The 18,866-nt window shown below is 47.7% G+C and overlaps 1 protein-coding gene across 1 annotated transcript in view; it reads left to right on the top strand.

The window, feature by feature from the left end:
• Positions 1-14,825: 14,825 nt before the first annotated feature.
• STUM (stum, mechanosensory transduction mediator homolog) overlaps positions 14,826-18,866 on the top strand; it is a 90,220-nt gene continuing 86,179 nt past the window's right edge. Inside the window, exon 1 of the mRNA XM_077811919.1 lies at positions 14,826-15,027. Coding sequence (XP_077668045.1) covers positions 14,826-15,027 — 202 coding nt within the window. The remainder of the gene's footprint in view (positions 15,028-18,866) is intronic.

Raw genomic sequence — 18,866 nt, 5'->3', positions numbered from 1 at the left:
AGGGCAGGTGACTCAGGCGACCACCAGGGGTGCCAGGCTTGGAGGGCACCGAGCTTGGGGTGCTGTTTTTGTTGTTAGCGGCAAAAGGAAAAATAGAATGTTTGAAGTAAAATGTTTCAGGTATTCTGTATATGGGTTCATTTTGCACAACCGCCTAGAATGTTCTGGACCTTTATAGACCTTTCTTTGACGCTGTGCTTCAGCTCGCAAGGGCAAAGGCGAGAAAAGCAACCTTTTGAATTAAAGAACTAGTGTTAACATTCTAAGGCTGTCACCTACCGTAACACTATTTAATACTGCACCACCCAATGTTGGTGCACGGTTCAATTTCTTGATGTTAGTACATTTCAGTTATTCTTAAATTTAAGAAGTTTCTGGAAGCTTATTTGATTATATATGGCATGAATCAATAAAGATTTACAGATCCCAGTGTGCAAATTTATTGCCTGATATGACAGGGATAAATCATGCGTGCAAATCGTGCATCAAAGTTGTAAAATGGTCTACAAATGCAATAAAAAATAAGGTATTCAAAAGTTTAACAAATGGGCAGCAGGGCACTGAAGATGCTCCTTGCCAGGGGCACCATTTGGTCTAGGGCTGGCCGTGCAAGCCCCAGCCTGTAGCTTGACTAATTCAGATGTGATCCTGAGAGAAATGGCTCATAGTGTAATTTTGAAAGGTTTCCATTTCACCTCATAGTCACACCTGCAACCAGATAGCCAGCAGCTCCTAGCACAACAACATTCTTCAGTGGATCATCCTAAATCTACAAACCATTATTAACAAAACAGTTAAGAACTAGCTCTTGTGAAGGAGTGGATGGCTGAGGGAATTGGTAATGGGACATACAGCCATTTATCTAAAAGACACCTGCTTGATTTCAGCCTAAGGAGAGAGCAATTAATAGTTGTGAACCTGTGATGCCTTTTTGGTGCCTGATGTGAAATGAGTTTGGGATCTCAGTTTAGTTTGTAGTGGACAGGTGCTCATGTCACAACTGTCAATAGTTGGTTCTCTCACTGGCAAAGAGGCTAAGAATGTAGTGCAATAATGGTAGAGGGCTCCAACTGAGATTGGGCCCCACCATGCTAAACACAATACAAATGCATAGTAAGGGATAATCTCTGGCTTATCTAAAGAATTTGCAATCTATGCAAGGCAGACAAAAGATGAGGGGAGAGCAGCAGGACAGAGAAATGAAGTGACTTGCCCATGGTGTCACAGTCAAACAATGGCTGAGATGGAGTCCCAGCAGGCCAGCATCCTACCCACAAGACCAATATGCCTATAGACTATTATTTATAGGCAAAGCTGATAACCTTAATAATAGGTGGTGTTATCTGACACATCCCATTATAAGACCCTGTTTGCGGGTGCTTATTACTTTGCCAAACTCTATCTGTTCTGGCTGAAATTTTACATGTCAGGTGTCTTCTTCACACTGAGGTTTTTGGAAAATTTCAGCCATAACAGATCAGCCGTTTCCAAGGACAAGGCTAGGGAAAATGATGTTATGTGACCTATTCTTTGAGAAGCTCTAGTGTCCTCATGTTTTGGGGTGGGAACTTGCAATTTTGTGGGAGTGAGGGTGGCCTTTGTGTCAGTGTCATGCCTTTTGCCATCCTTCTGAAAATCTGCCCAAATTTGGCCAAGGTATAAACCTTTGAAAAATTGCAGTACACACATGCTGAGTAGAGACTAGCTAGAGCTTCGCAGCTTAATCCCCTGTAGATTCCATCAGCAATGGGCATGCTCCAGCCCGGGTCTGAGCAGGACTTTTTTTGTTCTTGCAGCTCTGGGCTGCTATGAGCTGTGCCAGGTCTAGGCACCTGAAATGCGAGAAGGGAGACTGTGTCTCGTGTGCTCTTAAAGCTCATCCTGCTGGGGCCAGGCTGTGTGGAGGAGGAAGCTGCCTGAATCAATTCAGAGGGGACAAGAGCCAGGCATGGGAGGGGAAAAGAGACTGGGACAAGGAGCCAGGGAGGTGGGCTGGAGACTGAACTGGAGGCTGATAGGAAGGAGAGAGGAAAATTGACTGGGGGTGGGGTTACGGGAGACTGGGACTGGCTGGAAAGGGAGAGTAGGAACCAAGGGGTGGTGGGAAAGAGGTTGGGAAAGCAGCAAGACAGATTTGATGGGAAGCTCCTGTAAGAAACAAACTGTTTAGAGAAAGAGAGTCTCAGGACACTTCCAAATACAGCAGCTGCTTTTCCTGAAGAAAAACCCCAACCAAACTGTGGTGTAAAGAAAACTAAATGATTCAGGAAACAAATAATTAAAGCATCTAGCCCCTAGTACCCTGGTATTTTCCATACTTCCAAGCAAATGAATACTTGGGAGGACCATATAATACGGTCTGTAATCTCAGAAGGATTCATACTAGGCTTGGCAGAAAGGAAAAGATTGCTTAAAGCAAGTGGCATGAAAAGAGAATATAGGAATGTCAGCTGAGGGACAAAATGGTTTGTGAAGTGCTGTAATAGGTACACTTCCCTGAATAGTGCAGGCAATTAGAGGGGAGAGGAGGTGGTTAGGTGCAGCGAAAAGGGTTAAAGGGCCTTTTCAACACTGTCAACAAGAATATCTAAATCACTCCCTCTACACTCCATTGTCATGCAAGCATCAGATGGCAAGAGTCCTAATAAGGGATGAAGATGTCCAAGGCTACTGGAAAATAAGCAAGTGGCAATGAGAATGACCCATACCTCAACAGAACCCAGTGATCAGCTGTGCAGACAAGAATCTTTGTGCAAGGCAGTGGCAGCTGCATGTGTCACATACAAAAATCTTTAATCCCAGTGATATTCCCCATGTGCTCTTGAAAGAAGTCAGACATTGTGTGTGATATAGTGATAGTTACACGGGAACGGAGAAGAGATCTGGGTAGGGTGAAATTGCAGACTTTTGCAGCTGGAGTAGAAATGGACCCAAACTGCCGGGTTGCTGAACCTGAGCTTGGAGCAGTTTAGAACTGGATCAAGAGCAGCACTGAATTTTTTGACTCAGGCTCATCTCTAATAAAAAGCTGCCTGAAAAGGGAGAACAAAAGGAGTAGAGAACCAGGATCTTAATCCTGTGGACAGAGGCTGTGCTGGTGTCGGATGGCTCACACTGACTGCGTTGTCACAAACAAACAGCAGTGAAGCCGCAGCTGCACAGGCTCGACCCAGCCACCCGGGACTCTCGGTACCACTTGCGTGGCTAACCCATGCTGCTGCCTGTGTTACCACAGCTTTACTGCCATTGTTCCTCTCAAGCTAGCTTTGATTTAGCTAGATCAAAGCTGTTCTGGATCTATATACACGTGCTGCAATCACATCTCCCAGCTGCAGCGTGGACCTTAGAGGTGGCTGTTTGGCAAGCAAGAGCAATGAGTAGACAACATCGGTAAAGATAGATATCCAGTGCAGGTTATTCTCTCTATTCTGAGTGATTCTTCTCCCTGACACTTATGTAGGTTTCATTAGCTAACCTCTTTGTTAGTCTGTAACAGTGACAGGTAAATTATAGAGTGGATCTGTTTGAGCATTTGGAGATCAGGCTAAATGCACTAAATCGGTCATTTCGAGTAGCACAGGCTGTCAACAAGTCTCTGTGTATCTCAATAGCCTGAACTTGTGATTTGTGGGTAAGTCAGAAAAGCGTTTGAACTAGAGACAGCCTGGGATTTAAGCACGTCTGGACTGTGGGTGAGGGAACCAGAATCTGAACCCTGATCTGCACCTGTGTTTCACAAAGGGACTCTTATCCTTTGACTAAACCAAAACCCTAGGTCTGAACAGCTCCGGTCCGGAGAGTTTAAAATCTAGAACCTGATCCAAATGCTCTGGCTTGTGCTTAGCTCTCACCTCAAACTCTGAACCTCTTGACCTTCAGCTATCACTAATATGAAGGTGTTCTTCATCCCAAAGAATGCTTGACATGTGTAAAATTCTTATATGAGATGAACTGCCTAGGGCTGGTACTAGAATCTGTGCAAAGTGAAGAAAGGCAGGATGGGCCCGGGAAACCATCACTGGCTGACCTCACATGTTTGTAGGATGCAATGTCATTTGGGCAGTTAGGTGGGGAATCAGAGTGGTGGTTACTGGGGTGCTTGTCACTGTGGGTTCATCTTTCAAGGCAAGTGTGGATCACCCCCAATAACTAGGGGAGGGCATAGCCACAGAGGTTTGTGCTAGGAGAAATTGCTGAGCAGTGTGCCTACACGTGAACTATTATCTGCATAGTTCTCCACTGTGACACCAGACCTGCCAGCTAGAATAGCATCTCTGATTCTCCCTCCATAGTGCCAAGGTCAGTAGAAATTGAATTTCCTAGCTGTCCTCTCCCATTCCCTGCTTGGACAGTTTTGCTTTGTCTCCCTTTCTCTCTGGGCTTTCTGGTCCACATAGGGGGACATAACAGGCCACAGAGCCTGACAAACAGATGAAGAGAGGATTTGCCACAGCCAGAAGCTGTTGTGGGTAAGAGGGAGCAGTGGATACCCAGAGATAGCAGGACCCTGTCACAGGTACGGAGGACAGCTAGATGCATGAATTCAGGAAGACCCCATTAAACCTAGGGCCTGCCTTGTGACAACAGCCTACAGCTTCCTTTAACTGCTTGGATATGTACAGGAATTGAAGGTGAAGTGATAATTCAAAATCGTAGACCTGAGGATTTAACTGGCTGAGAACAGACAGCAGAAATCTGAAGCTTAGTGGCATTCGCACCATTCACTCTTAGAACAGAGATGAACACATCCACAAATGCCACCATTAAATCACGTAGGCCAGCTGGAACTGAGGCGGAAACCAGTGTTTTCTGTCCTAATGATGGAAACAAACCATGTGACACAAGAGTAGGTTAAAAATATAGGGCCAAATCCTGGCCCCACTTGAAGTCAATGGAGGTCTTGCTGATAACTTTGGGGAGACCAAGATTTGGTCCAAAGGGCCAAGTTCTGCCAGAAGTTTTTTATGTACGACTCCCATTGCTGTTTATTACATGGACTCCACAATGACCAGGATTTGCCCCTGTATTGAAGTCAGTGGGCCAACTCCTGTTTTCAGTTGCACCAATGTGAGCCCATGGGCGTCAGTGGAAAGGCTCTAGTCTTACACTGGGGTGACTGGGTGAGATTCACCCCTGTGCAGACAGCTCATATCTAGGCCCCATTTAAGTCAAGTTAACATAGAGCTGAAGTGGTGCTTAGGCCGGAGGCTGGTTCTCTGCACAGGAGTGAGGCAGGTTTTGGCACAAGGAGAATAACACCTGTGTAAGTCAGGGCAAATTGGGGGCCCTATGCTTAGTTTCTCTGTTGACCAGCCTGATTATCTGACAATACTGTAATGTTTGTGTACTATGAATATAATCCCCTCCATTGTAGTAATTAATTGACTTTTTATATTAGGAGCAAACTGGACTCCTGGTGCCAAATTCTGCCCTCAGCCACACTGGTGTAAATCCAGAGAAACTATTCAAATCCATGGAGTAACTCTGGATTTTTGGCAGTGTAACTGAGGGCGGAATGGGGTTGTGGATGTTTTCCTGCCCCCAGGGGTTTGTTAGTGTGCAGGAATTCTGCTGGGTCCCTTTGTGTCCCTGTTAATAACATTCTTCTTTTGATTTGTCTTTGGGCCTATTTTTGTATCTCTCCCTTAAAATGTTTCTATAGTATGTAAGACTGACGTGGAAAGAATTCAAGCTCTGTGGTGTGTGGGGGGTGTATTTTAAAGGAACAGTGCCCTGTTCACTTCAGATTTGCTAAGCAGTGGGTATTAGGATTTGACACTTGCCTTGACTTAGAAGGAGAAGACAAACTGCACTACTTTCACTATTAATAATAGTATAACATACAGTGCCTTTCATTCTCAAGGATCCCAGAATTCTTCAAGGACTGGCTGCATAGGTACATCTGAACTAGAGCAATCACTGTGGTGGAAGGTAGCACAAGGGTGGAATGGAAAACATTTGGCCAAAAACGATAGGGCAAACACCTGCACTTCAGCTATTAGATCTTTAAAGTCCATCCCGGGCTCAAAGGACCATTTTTTAAGTTGAGGTCTCACTGAAAAGGTCCATGCAGTACAATGTATGGGGTTCAGTTTATCTTCCTTTCCGAGTCTCAAAAGGATGGGAAAGAGGGGGGAAAAAAAAACCAGTCGTCAGAGTAGTGCAAAGCCCTGTAGAAATTCTAGACTCATCATTGCTCCTTGAGAGCCAAGTAATGACTGTAACAATTAATGCCTTCTCCTGCCTTCACTTACGTAGGAGACTACAGACTGCAATAATGATCCACATGTCAGACACCTCAAGACATGATTAATGCACATTCCTTAGGTTGTTGATCAAGGTCAACCACAAGCTCCAGCTTGCCACTGGAACAAATGGGACTAACCACAAAAAGATCATTGCAATGCTCTGTGCCCTGTGCTGCCTCCCTGTCTACCAGCAAGTCCAATTCAAATCTTAATCCTTAAGACGCTTAATGGACTCAGACCAAGCTACCCTTAGGGATGGTCTCTCCATTCACAGCCCTTTGAGACTGCTGTGCTCATCAAGGACACAGAAGCAAAGGTATGGCTACACCTGCAGGTCTCCACATGCTTAAGCCCGACATCTCCCTCCCCTGCCCCGCTGCCAACATATACCCCATCCACACATAAAGCCCTCGGACATGTGCCTGTATGTCCTCAGATCATGTGCTTGCTGGCTTGTCTGAGTGTAGAAGTACAAGCTTGTGACCCACTGTAGTGCATGTCTCCACCCGCCCACTTTGCAGTAGGCCCTACCACTACAGAAGCCTTGTCTCTGGCTCCTATTGGTCTCATCTTAGGCACAGCACCACTACCAACCCGGCCTAGTGCCTTTAACAACTGTCTGCCCACACAAACAGAAGTCAAGAAGAACACAGAGAACAGGTATCTTAAGACTGATGCTTAGACTGCTAAGTCATGCCCTCTAGTAAAGCTATAATCCTGACCTTCATTTTTGATTGTTTGCCTTCTACAGCACTGCTGCCGTAAAGTCTGGGGAAGGGGAGGGTTTAGGGAAGATGTAGTCCCTAAGAGATCTACACTGATACAGGGATGTTTGTGCTGCAATACACAATGGAAGTAATGCTGTCAGCTGGGGGCCCCTTTGAAACAGGGGCCTGTTTCCACCTCCAGTCTCTTTGTGATTATAGTGCAATGGTTTTGTGTGTAACTAAACCAAATCTGAGGGCTGTTTCCATGCTAAGAGGATGAAATGAGACTTCTATTTATTATTAATCTGAGTAAAATTTTTGGCGATTAAAAATCCCACCTTTTGTCTGAGTAAGAATGTTCACCCATTATCCTGGCCAAATTCCAGCTCTAATAATTACACTCTTCTTAGATTCCTGCTGTAGGTTTTCAATTTAATACTGTGTCCTTCCTCATTTTAAACCCTTCAGGGCAGGGAGCTTTTTTCCTAAACATCCATAAAGCACCTACACACTGGTGCTACATGAATAAATAATCTGTTGTGTAGTGTTGCTGGGTGTTACTAAATTAATGATTCGTTCCACTCCAGAAGTGGCTGCATTTCAATGGTGTATAAAGTAATCCCTACAGATTCCTTACCCACCTCAAAGGAATATTATGAAATTTAATTAATTTCTGTTTGTAAAGCACTTCAAGACTCTCCAAGGAAATCTTCCATAGAAGCACAAACATATTATTAATAAAATATTTTTTAAATTGATTTCTGCTCCTGTTGTTGTATTTTATCTAGTCTCTTTCATGAAACACAATGGTTTACTATTTGCCTATTTTTAGTCTACATAATGTAAACTCACCCTCCCACAAATACCAGAAATGTTAGCAGTTTATCACTTGGTTGAGAATGAAGAGAACGATACTACTATTATTAATTATTATTATTATTGACTGAGTTCCAAGAATGCACTTAGCCTAGTGTACAACCTAGCTAGACAATCTTCTTGGCCTGAGGATCTTACAGTGTAAATGTAATCTTATTGCCCAGACACTGGAGAGATTGATAGATCCAAAAATCATTTCCAGTAGATCCTTCTAAAAACAGGTGCATACCTGAGATAGCCTTCTAATCTACAGCATTTAAAGTCCTGTGGGATGTCAAGCTCTACTGTGATACGAATAAATGATGTCACCATAAGTATTCTAGATGCCTAAAGAATGTCAATTACTGTAGTCCAGAAAAATGTCCAGATTAGCTACTTAATCAAAAGAAATGAGAGAAATTTGCAGATCAAATACACTTCCCGAAGCAAGATCTAACAAACGTGGTTATAATGTGAGAGTTTACATTGGATGTCTACATTTTGGGGGGATTGTTGCCCATGTAGTTGAAAAATAACACCCAAACTTGAAATTTACACAGTTACTAGAAAATACAGTGTAGGGAACAATCCTGCTCTGGCAATGGGATTACTTAGATTAACAGTCTTCTCCACACTCATTTCTGTGATCCTCATCATATCGTTAAACTGTATGTTTACATTAGATGGGGTTCCGATTACACATACAAACCACTTAAGCTTTGCTGTCATGGTTAAAATTCTTAAGAACCCTTAAGGCAAATGCAGCTTTGAACTGTATAGTGGCACAAAGGTTATTCTCTATTGATCATTGCCATAGAAATATAACATGCATGTCACGCTTACACTTTGTACTGTGATTATTGCCGCTGATATTTCCCCTGGTGTCTTCACTCAAGACTGTCTGCAATGATCAGCATTGTCATCACTTCCAACAACAGATACCTTCAAGTTCTATTACCAGTTCATCCATCAAACTGCATACTGAATGGTAATCACCAGCCATACAAAAGGCCTTATGCTAATGATATAAACTAAGATATATTTTCACTCCGTTCGAAACCCAGATTAACTTCTAAGGGGCATATATTTGGGGTTTTTTTTACATTTTCAGAATCACTTTTTTCCCCCTAAAGCAACATTTTGCAGACAATAAATGAGTGTATGAGTGGGTTTAACTTTCAGCTCTACCTGCACCCCCAAGAACAACTTTTTTCTAATATGAAAAGCTATCAGTTTTTGTTATTTTTGTGGTTTTGTGCTTTTTTGCAATGGATTTCCCCCTCAGAATGATTAAATCAAATACCTTTCTGCCCTGCCTTTCTCTTATCTCCATTTGCCAGCTGTGCAGCGTCTGAGAGACAGTCTCTAAGCGTTTCTGTATGTGCAGCATATATTTGAGATTGGGGGAGAGCATGTGTGACAGTGGGCCTGCTTTTCTCACCACGAGCCATTTCACACCAGTGGGGCTCTATTGATTTCACTGGAATTACTCTTGGTTTATGCTGGTAGAAGCGCTTTCTCTCTCTCTCTCTGTGTATGAGAGACAGAGTGCGTTGTAGAAGTGTAAGGGTATGTCTACACTACAGCAGCACAGCTAGGGTGGTGCAGCTGTGCTGCTGTAGCACGATAGCATAGATGCTTCCTGCACTGATGAAAGGGGGGTTTCCACCAATATACCTAATCCACCTCTCTGAGAGGTGGTAGCTAGGTTCATGGTAGCTAGGCTTCTATGGACCTAGCCACATCGGTGGTGGTGGTGTAGGTTAGGTTTTCACAGCCCTGAGCAACGTAGATAAGTGAATCTAATTTTTAAGTGTAGACCAGGCCAAAGAGAGCCACAGGTAGGTAATGTGCGTACATGACGAGGTGTATGTCGGTATGCAGATGTCTGTGAGTGTAGATGGACATGCAGGAGGCTATGTGGGTGGGTTTCAGAGAATGTGTGCGTGAGATTGTGAGCATGTGGAGATTAGGAAAAAGGGGCATGTTTTAAAACATTAGTTAACATGCCCATCTGACTCCCTTCAGTGTTGACCAGGATCAATTAACCTGTTTTAACTAATATGATTTTAAACAGGACTTTGCACCCAGTCTACAAATGGCAAGTCATGTCTGAAAATATGAGCTGGCCCTGCTCAACCTTGGGGGGTCAGCCTAGGCTTGTCTACACAGGCAAGACCATATAACTATATCACTTTGGTTTTACCACTCTAAGGCCTTGTCTACACCGGCAAGTTTCTGCACAGTAAAGCAGCTTTTTGTGGTGTAATTCCCGAGGTGTACACACTGCCAAGCCGCGTAGTGTGCAGAAACTGCACAGCTGCAGTGCTGTAAAAAAAAAAACAACAACACCCCGACGAGAGGCGTACCAGCTCTCTGCGCTGGGGCTACAGCGCCGTGGTGCCAGTGTAGACACCCTGGTCGATTACACCGCTACAATTGGCCTCTAAGAAGTGTCCCACAATGCCTGTTCTCACCTCTCTGGTCATCAGTTTGAACTCTACTGCCCTGCCCTCAGGTGACCAACCGTGAGTCCCACCCCTTAAATTCCTTGGGAATTTTGAAAGTCCTCTTCCTGTTTGCTTGGTGACGCATGCAGTGGTCTCAGCACATCTTTCCGGGTGACCATGCCTGCTCCACGCACCAGGCAATCCCCCGCTGGACCTCATCACCATTTGGGGGGAGGAGGCTGTCCAGTCCCAGCTGCGCTCCAGACATAGGAATTATGATACCTACAGACAGATTTCACAATGCATGACAGAAAGGGGCCATGACTGAAACACATTGCAGTACAGGGTCAAAGTGAAGGAGCTACAGAATGCCAACCACAGGGCACGGGAGGCAAACCACCGCTCTAGTGCTGCACCAACAAGCTGCCGGTTCTACAAAGAGCTGCACATGATACTCGGTGGCGACCCCACCTCCACTGAGAAGGCCACTGTGGATACTTCGGTGGCTCACGTGACGGCTGAGAGTGGACTGAGCCAGGAGGAGGAAATCTTGGACAAGGATGTAGAGGGGGACCCAGAGCCAGAGGATGACTCAGAGGTCAGAGATGCATGCAGCCAGGAGCTATTCTCTATCCCGGAGGAGGGTAGCCAGTCACAGCTATTGGAGCTTGCCAAAGCGCAAACAGGAGAGGAGGCCCCTGGTAAGTGGCTTTGATTTTGCGAATAGCTAAAGCGAGTTGTTGGGGGCAGGAGAGTTGCAAGAAAGCAGGCTTGTGTCTGGATGATGCACCTACCACCACATGCCTAGTCTAGCGGCAGAACAGAAACTCTCATGGAGATACTGGGCAATCCGCTGCTGCAGATTCTTTGGCAGAGCTGCTTTGTTTCTTGCCCGATTAACGGTAACTTTCCTGTATCACTCTGTCGTCATGGGGCAGGGGGAAGGGACCACTGCTGCACACAGGCGAGCCGCAAAAGGTCCAGGGCGGAAGCTGCAGTCTTGGAGAAGACCCTCCCTTGATTCCCTGTTCACCCTCAGCAGCGAGATATCTTCCAAAATGAACACAACCTGTGGAAGATGTGGGGACAGGAATGATTATAAGACCCCACCTACAGTGCTGGCTCTCCCCAAGAGCCACGTGCTCAGTGTACAGTACAGTCCTGGAACACTGATCTCCCCTGCCCCTGTGGTTACTCATTATTTTGGGGGTCTTGTGGTTCATATGTGCTTGCCCGGGGTCAGCCAGTTAGTGACAGGTATGTGAATAGTGACTGTCTTTTAAATCACTGAATCAGTGGTCTGTGTGTTGCAAACAACACTGCTTCTGTAAAATGTTGCGTTTTGGCTTCACAGAGATGACCTTGGGAGCCCAGCCTCCCTCTTTGTTATCGCAGGCTGAATGGCTGCGCAGAATTAGAAAGCGGCCACGAAAAACTAAAGAGGACTTTCTGCATGACGTCATGATGCACTCTGCGGCCGAAAAACAAGAATCAAAGGAGTGGCGGGACAGCAAGAAGAGGGACCAAAAGGAGAACGCGGCACGCCAGAATGAAGCCACCGAGCGGCTCTTAAACGTTACGGAGCGCCAAGCAGACACGCTCCAGGTGCTACTAGCACTGCAAACTGAGCAGCTCCGCGCCTGCTCTCCCTGCAGCCGCTGTCGTAAAACTCTTTCCCATGTGCCCCCCATTCATGGCCAACACACTCTTATCAACCTCCTGGTTCCAGACTGTACCTGCTGCATTCCACTCCTGCCCCATCACAGTCGAGCCCTGCAGACGCCCAGTACCCACTGCACTGAACACCCATCCCTCTGCAGTTTAGCCCTGCTGAAGTACACTACCTGCTGCACTGCACTCCAAAGGACAAGGTTGCATACGATACCTGGACATACACAAATCTTTAACCATCCCAGGACCCCACCTCCTCCTGGGACCATTCCCTCCCCCATCCCCCACAGTGCTGATTTGGTTTTTTGGGTTTTTTTTTTTAATAAAAGAATTGTTTTGGGTTGAAAGCAATCTTTATTCCATTCATTGAAAGCAAACAGAGCCCTGCAAAGCAACAAGCAATTTTCTTTAACCTTCACAGTGCATCGTCTGCACCAAGCACAATCACCTCCTAGCATTACAAGCACTGCACTCCTGAGCATAGCAACAAATATCAGTGGCTTTCAGCTTCAAATTGCTGCCTCAAGGCATCCCTGATCCTTATGGCCCCACGCTGAGCCCCTCTAATAGCCCTAGTCTCTGGCTGTTCAAATTCAGCCTCCAGGCACTGAGCCTCACAGTCCACCCCTGAGTGAAGCTTTCACCCTTCCCTTCACAAATATTTTGAAGCATGAGGCATGTGGCTATAAGCATAGGAATATTGTCATTGGCCAGGTCCAGCCTCCCATACAGGCAGCGCCAGTGGGCCTTTAAATGGCCAAAAGCACACTCAGCAGTCATTCTGCACTTGCTCAGCCTGTTGTTGAACTGCTCCTTGCTGCTGTCAAGGTGCCCCATGTATGGCTTCATAAGCCACGGCATTAAGGGGTAGGCAGGGTCTCCCAGGATCACAATGGGCATTTCAATTCCCCTACGGTGATCTTCTGGTCTGGGAAGAAAGTCCCTGCTTGCAGCTTCCTGAACAGGCCAGTGTTATGAAAGATGCATGCGTCAAGCACCTTTCCGGACCAGCCTGTGTTAATGTCTGTGAAACGCCCAGGGTGATCCACAAGTGCCTGGAGAACCATAGAGAAATACCCCTTCTGATTAATGTACTCAGTGGCTCGGTGGTCTGGTGTCAGAATTGGAACATTCGTGCCATCTATCGCCCCTCCGCAGTTAGGGAAGCCCATTTGTGCAAAGCCATCCACAATGTAACGCACATTGCCCAGAGTCACGGTCTTTCAGAGCAGGATGTGATTAATGACCCTGCACACTTCCGTCAACACAAGTCCAGCGGTCGACTTTCCCACTACGAACTGGTTAGCGATCAATCAGTAGCAGTCTGGAGTAGCCAGCTTGCACAGTGCAATCACCATGCGCTTCTCCAACAACAGGGCAACTCTCATTCTTGTGTCCTTGCGCTGCAGGGCTGGGGCGAGCTCATCACACAGTCCCATGAATGTGGCTTTCCACATCTGAAAGTTCTGCAGCCACTGCTCATCATCCCAGACGTGCATCAAGATGTGATCCCACCACACAGTGCTTGTTTCCTGAGCCCAAAACTGGTGTTCCACTGTGGTCAGCACCTCCATGAATGCCACAAGCAATCTCGTGTCATAGCTACTACACGTGGTGAGATCAATGTCAAACTCCTCTTGCCTTTGTAGTTTAAGGAATAACTCCACTGCCATTCATGATGTGTTAGTGAGAGCGAGCAGCTTATTGGTCAACAGTACAGGATCCATTCCTGCCGACCGAAGGGGCAGAGTGTGCAGTACATAAACCATTGAAAGATGGCGCCAAATGTGGACAGAAGCACAGGGATTGCTGAGATGCGAAGCAATGCATCACAGGACATTAGGACAGGACCCAGGATGCCCCATGACCCCCTCCACCTTCTCACAACTCTTAGCAGCAGAAGAGGAAGAAATGCTCTGTGGGATAGCTGCCCAGAGTGCACCGCTCTGAATACCGCTGTAAGAGCCACAAGTGTGAACATGCTATTGCGCAGGCAGCTCACAGTGTGAACACACAACAGCGGTTTCCCGTCAGTGCTCTCTGAGTGGCGATGTAACTGCTGGCGAGGTTAACTCTGCCAGTGTAGACAAACCCTAAATCCCTATGCAGACCTGTATTTCAGAATCAGAGTGCCCTTTTCCAGCTTAGTTAATAAATTTTAAACATGACCATCTATCTTAGTCCAGAGAGAGAAATTGAGGAGTGAGATTAGATGTAGGTGTGAGGGGGAGTTTGTGAGAGAGAGAAAGAGAGTGTGTGTTGGAAGGAGTGTGTGAAGAAGACTTTGTGTGTGTGTGAGAGAGAGAGGCTATGTGGGGGGAGCGTATGGGAGAGAGAAAGAGGGTGTGTGTTGGTGAGAGCATGAGGGAGACTGTGTGTGTGTGTGTGAGTGTGTGTTGGAGGAAGTGTGTGGAGAGATTGTGTGTTGGAGAGTGTATCTGAGAGACTGTGTATGAGAGAAAAGGTGTGTGTTGGAGGAGAGTGTGTGTGAGCGACTGTGTGTGAGAGAGAGAAAGGTTGTGTGTGTTGGGGGAGAGTGTGTGTGAGCAACTGTGTGTGTGAGAAAGAGAGAGAGAAAGGGCGTGTGTGGGAAAGGGACTGTGTGTTGGGGGAGACTGTGTGTGCGTGTGAGAGAAAGGGCGTGTGTGGGAGAGAGAGTGTGCGTTGGGGAGTGTGTGGGGGGGGGGGGCGGGGGGGGGGAGACCGTGTGTGCCTGAGTGCGTGTGGCAGCGCACTGTCTCTTTAAACCGAGCACTCAGGAGCCGGAGCGCTAGTTCAGTACAGCAGCCGCCGCGGCTCCCAGCACAGACAGGCTCCCCGTGCCCCCAGCCCCGGGCGCGGCCGCCTCTAGCAGCGGGCGAGCTCCGCCAGCGCCGCGCCGCGCCGCGCCAGCCATGGATCCGCTTCCCAAGGAAGGGGAGCCTGCCCCGGCGGCGGCGGCGGCGGCCGGGGAGCCCAGCAGGGGCACTGCCTCCTCCAGCGGGGTGGTGGTGCAAGTCCGGGAGAAGAAGGGACCCCTGCGCGCTGCCATCCCCTACATGCCGTTCCCCGTGGCTGTCATCTGCTTGTTCCTCAACACCTTCGTGCCAGGGCTAGGTAAGGAGCCCCCCGAGCTGCCCTTGGTGCCCGGCCGGCGGGGGGGTCACTGCAAGGGCGCTTCTGTGCTCGCAGACCGGGGCGGAGGGTCACTCGTGCTGGGGGGCGGGGAGAGAGCTAAGGGCTGCTGTGTGCACAGGTGGCGCCGGATAGATCTGTCCGGTACGGGAGCGCGTCTGTACCTAGCACGGAAGGGTTACGGGCTGTAACGGGGGTTACTGTGCAGCTGGGGTTACTGTGCAGCTGGGTTGGGGGGGCTGCATGGAGGGGCTCGCGGCTACAAGGGCTCCGGGGTGAAGCCAGGGGATTTGCGGTCATTGTTATTGCTACTGGGGCGAGCCACCTTCCCTTCTAAGCGGACAAGAGCCAGGCCCCGTTCCCGATTCCCCGCAAGCTCCGGCTCCGGCTCGCTCCCTGCTGCTTGCAGATTTTGCAAGCGGTTAAGTGCACGGTGGGTGCTGAGAGTGGCCGCGGCGTGGTAATGAGGCGATCGCGGCCGGGGGAGCCGGGAGCGGGTTGGAGGACTGGACTGCACCCCGCTCCTCAGCCTGGCTGCTGCTACCGCTACTTTCCTAGGACACCCCCCTCCCAACTTTTCCTGACCCGATCGAACAGGGAAATCGGGAATAGTGCCCTGCCCTCCCTCCTCCTCCTGGGGCAGCCGCTGCCCTCGCTCCCTAACCCCAGGCGGATTTCGCTGAGCTCGGATCAGGGCGGCTGATGCCAGGTGAGGGGCGAGGCCGCCCCTCTTTTGGCACTTCACACGGCTTCCCCTCTCCAGCTGGCCACCTTCTCGCCCGAAGCAGTGCGGGAGATCGCCCCAGGCTGGGCTGGGGGCGGAGCTGCTCCGGGCACTTAGTCTAGTGTGTGTCACTTCTGCTTTAGTTTTGCAAGAGGGGAAGCCGGGGGAAGGAGCTGTCTAGACCCCCTGGCTCTTAGGGGGCTGCCTGCCTCTCCCTCTCTCTCGGACCCCGCGAAGATCTGCACCTTGGCTGGCCCTGGTGTGTTTTTCTGCTCAGTGCTAGCTTCGGATTGTGCAGCGCTGCAACCCGCTCGGGAGAGAGGCAGGTCTGGGGCTGAACCCCCGCCCGGCCTCTTGGCCACGCAATACTCCGCGGACGCCCCCACCCCGGGATGTGGCAGACAGGGCCCTGCTGAGCGCAGGAAAGGACCAGCTGGCTCCAGAGGCGCCAGCCCTCGATTCCACCCATGCACCAGCGTCTGTGCCGCGGGGATGGCACAAGGTGGGGGGTGTTCGCGCTTTTAGAAGGTCCTTCCCTATTGCACGTCACCCCCTGCAAAATGCCTTTGCAGAGATGGCGAATCGGGGGGTGGGGGGCAGGAGTCCTGAGGAACCCCTGTGCCGCTGAGCCCTGAGGGCCTAAATCCCTTCCCCTGGCTTCCAAGGGCTTTGGATCAGGCACCCTGGAGCTTTTGCCAACCTGCTGGGCTTTGGTAGAGAAAGTGCTTATAGATCGGTCTCCTGAGGTCACTACTTTTCCTGGCAGAAAGTTCTTCTTAAAGGGGTAGAACTAAAGATCAATATTTTATTGTAGATTGGGGGTGAGGACAGCATCAGAGAACCCTCTCCAGCCCCAGCTCTGGCTGAAATCTTGGCTCCACTGAAGTGAGTGGCAAGACTCCCCTTGTTTTCAAGGGGGTCAGGATTTCACTTTCTGTTGCCTGTTCCTAGTTAGGGAATGTATTTATCCCTTTCTCCTTTCTCTGTATTCTTGTCTGCTTGGCATTGTTCTACATGATGACACACAGGAGCCTGTGGCTTCCCCCATCCGCTTTAAGAAGTGGCACAAAAATGAACTGTTGCTTTTTTTAATACTCAAAAGAACTGCCTTCTGAAAAATCAGTGTGTTCGAACAAGTGACATTCAACTGGGTCTCACTTCCTGCAGCTCTGAGCACAGACAAGGCCTAGACACAGGAAGCAGGAGAATGTCATTTTAGTCACAGCAGAATTTTCCACCTGCTAGAATGAAAGCATATTTTTTTCTTCATCTGTTAAAACAGGAATTAATAGCATCCACTCTACTACATTTATATTTCATTTATTTTTTAAAAGTAAAGATGGAAATGCCAAAATATGAATTTTTACAGCAGCCAGGAAATGATGCCAAGACTGAGATGACATCCTTCTGGCTCCCCTACTCTGTGCTCACTCTGTGGGGTTCACAGCTGAAGTGGTGGCTGCACAGAGACCCAGCAATGTAGTAATTATTCTTAACAGAAAGCTCTCAGGAATTTCTACCCCTTTGGGCCAGTTAATGTGCCCTTTAGGCAGGGATTTTCCACAGACTGTTTGGAAGCTGTGCAGTCTAGTGCTTAGAGCAGAGGACTGGCACTTAGAACTCCTGGGTTCTAATATCCTCACTTTGATAGTGACTACACTAAGTGACCATGGTCAAGCCACTGAGGTCAACATTTCTGGAAACTTCCATTAATTTTGTTGGCCTCCATTTTTAGGTACTCCCTTTGAGGCACATTGGTGCTTATTCCACTTCAATCAACAATGTCCATGGAAGCTGTGGACGCTAATGTCTTTGAATATCAGATGTCTGGTTACTCTAGTAGTAGGACAGTCCCCAACTCAGGCCGCTCTTGAAAATGTTAGCTTTAAACCCTCATTTGTAAAATGGGGATACTTGCCTACTGCAATGCAGAGCCATATGGATCCCTAAGCCTTAGCAGTACAAGGATTCAAGGAATGCAAGGCCAGATCACAGTTTAACAAAAACAAAAACCAGGAACCCATACCTCAGAATTCCCATTCTGGGCTGTAAACTCCTTACTGCTGTTCCTGCTGATCTTTCCTTCATCAAAGCCTCCCCTCTGGAGATTATTTTATATCCTAGAAAGTTTTCCCACCTTGCCCTGCTCTTAAAGGGATAGCACCCTGCCACACGTATTTTGCAGGTGTGTTTGTATGGTTTAATGCATGCATAATGACTGAGTTCCTCAGATGAAAGTAGTTACCTTAAGTGCAACACCATATACAAACTAATGTCTTTACAACATGTACAAAGTTTTAAAAAACCCAGGGATCTATTTCAAGGGAAAACATTCAATTTTTTAAAGTTTTGTTATATAACTATGACACTGGGGTATATGCTTCCAAATCACACCCTTCAGGTATGTTACGTTAGTGTTCCTTGTACTCAGCCACTTCAAGAACATAGATTAATGGACCACGTAGAAGTACTCCAGTTGAGTGCCTCTGTATCTTTATCACATGACCCTTTATCATGTAACATTTTCTCCACCTCTCCCCCCCCAAATATTTTGAAAACCAAAGTTTTCCTTCTATCTTTCTGAAGATATCTTTCTATCACAGGAGAAAATACCCCCTCCCCCTCTCTGTAGAATTATAAGAAAATCTGGCAAGGGAGAGGCTGTCAGTACCCTTTCCGCTATTTATTAGACTACATTATTTGGGGACTACAAGCTACTCAGAACCCTAAAAATTGCCTCATCATTTTCCCTGGGCCACCATGGGAGGGCATAGGGGAGCTGTCTTTATGGATCTTTCATTTTTTGTACAGGGTTTTCCCCCTGACCAAACCCTGCAGAAAGCCCTCTGTAGTTCATCAGTGCCATTCTTTGCAGAAGGCACTCCCTCCCTTCTAAGGTCCGAGGCTTCTACCTGCACAATACTTCCAGTCTTTGCCAGGCTGGGAGCTTTAGGCTTGGACTTGGATCTCTGCATCTGTGCCTATTATAATACCATGAGATTGCTAGGCCAACCCAAAGTCCTTTTTTCTTAAAAGCCTTAGATTATTCAGACCCCTCTTCACATTCATCTGCTCATTTCAATGGTACTTTATGGCT

The sequence above is a fragment of the Eretmochelys imbricata genome, chromosome 3 (genome assembly GCF_965152235.1).
Source record: "Eretmochelys imbricata isolate rEreImb1 chromosome 3, rEreImb1.hap1, whole genome shotgun sequence".
NCBI lineage: Eukaryota > Metazoa > Chordata > Testudines > Cheloniidae > Eretmochelys > Eretmochelys imbricata.
The sequence above is the reverse complement of the archived record's forward strand: the minus strand, read 5'-3'. Positions and strand labels throughout refer to the sequence as shown.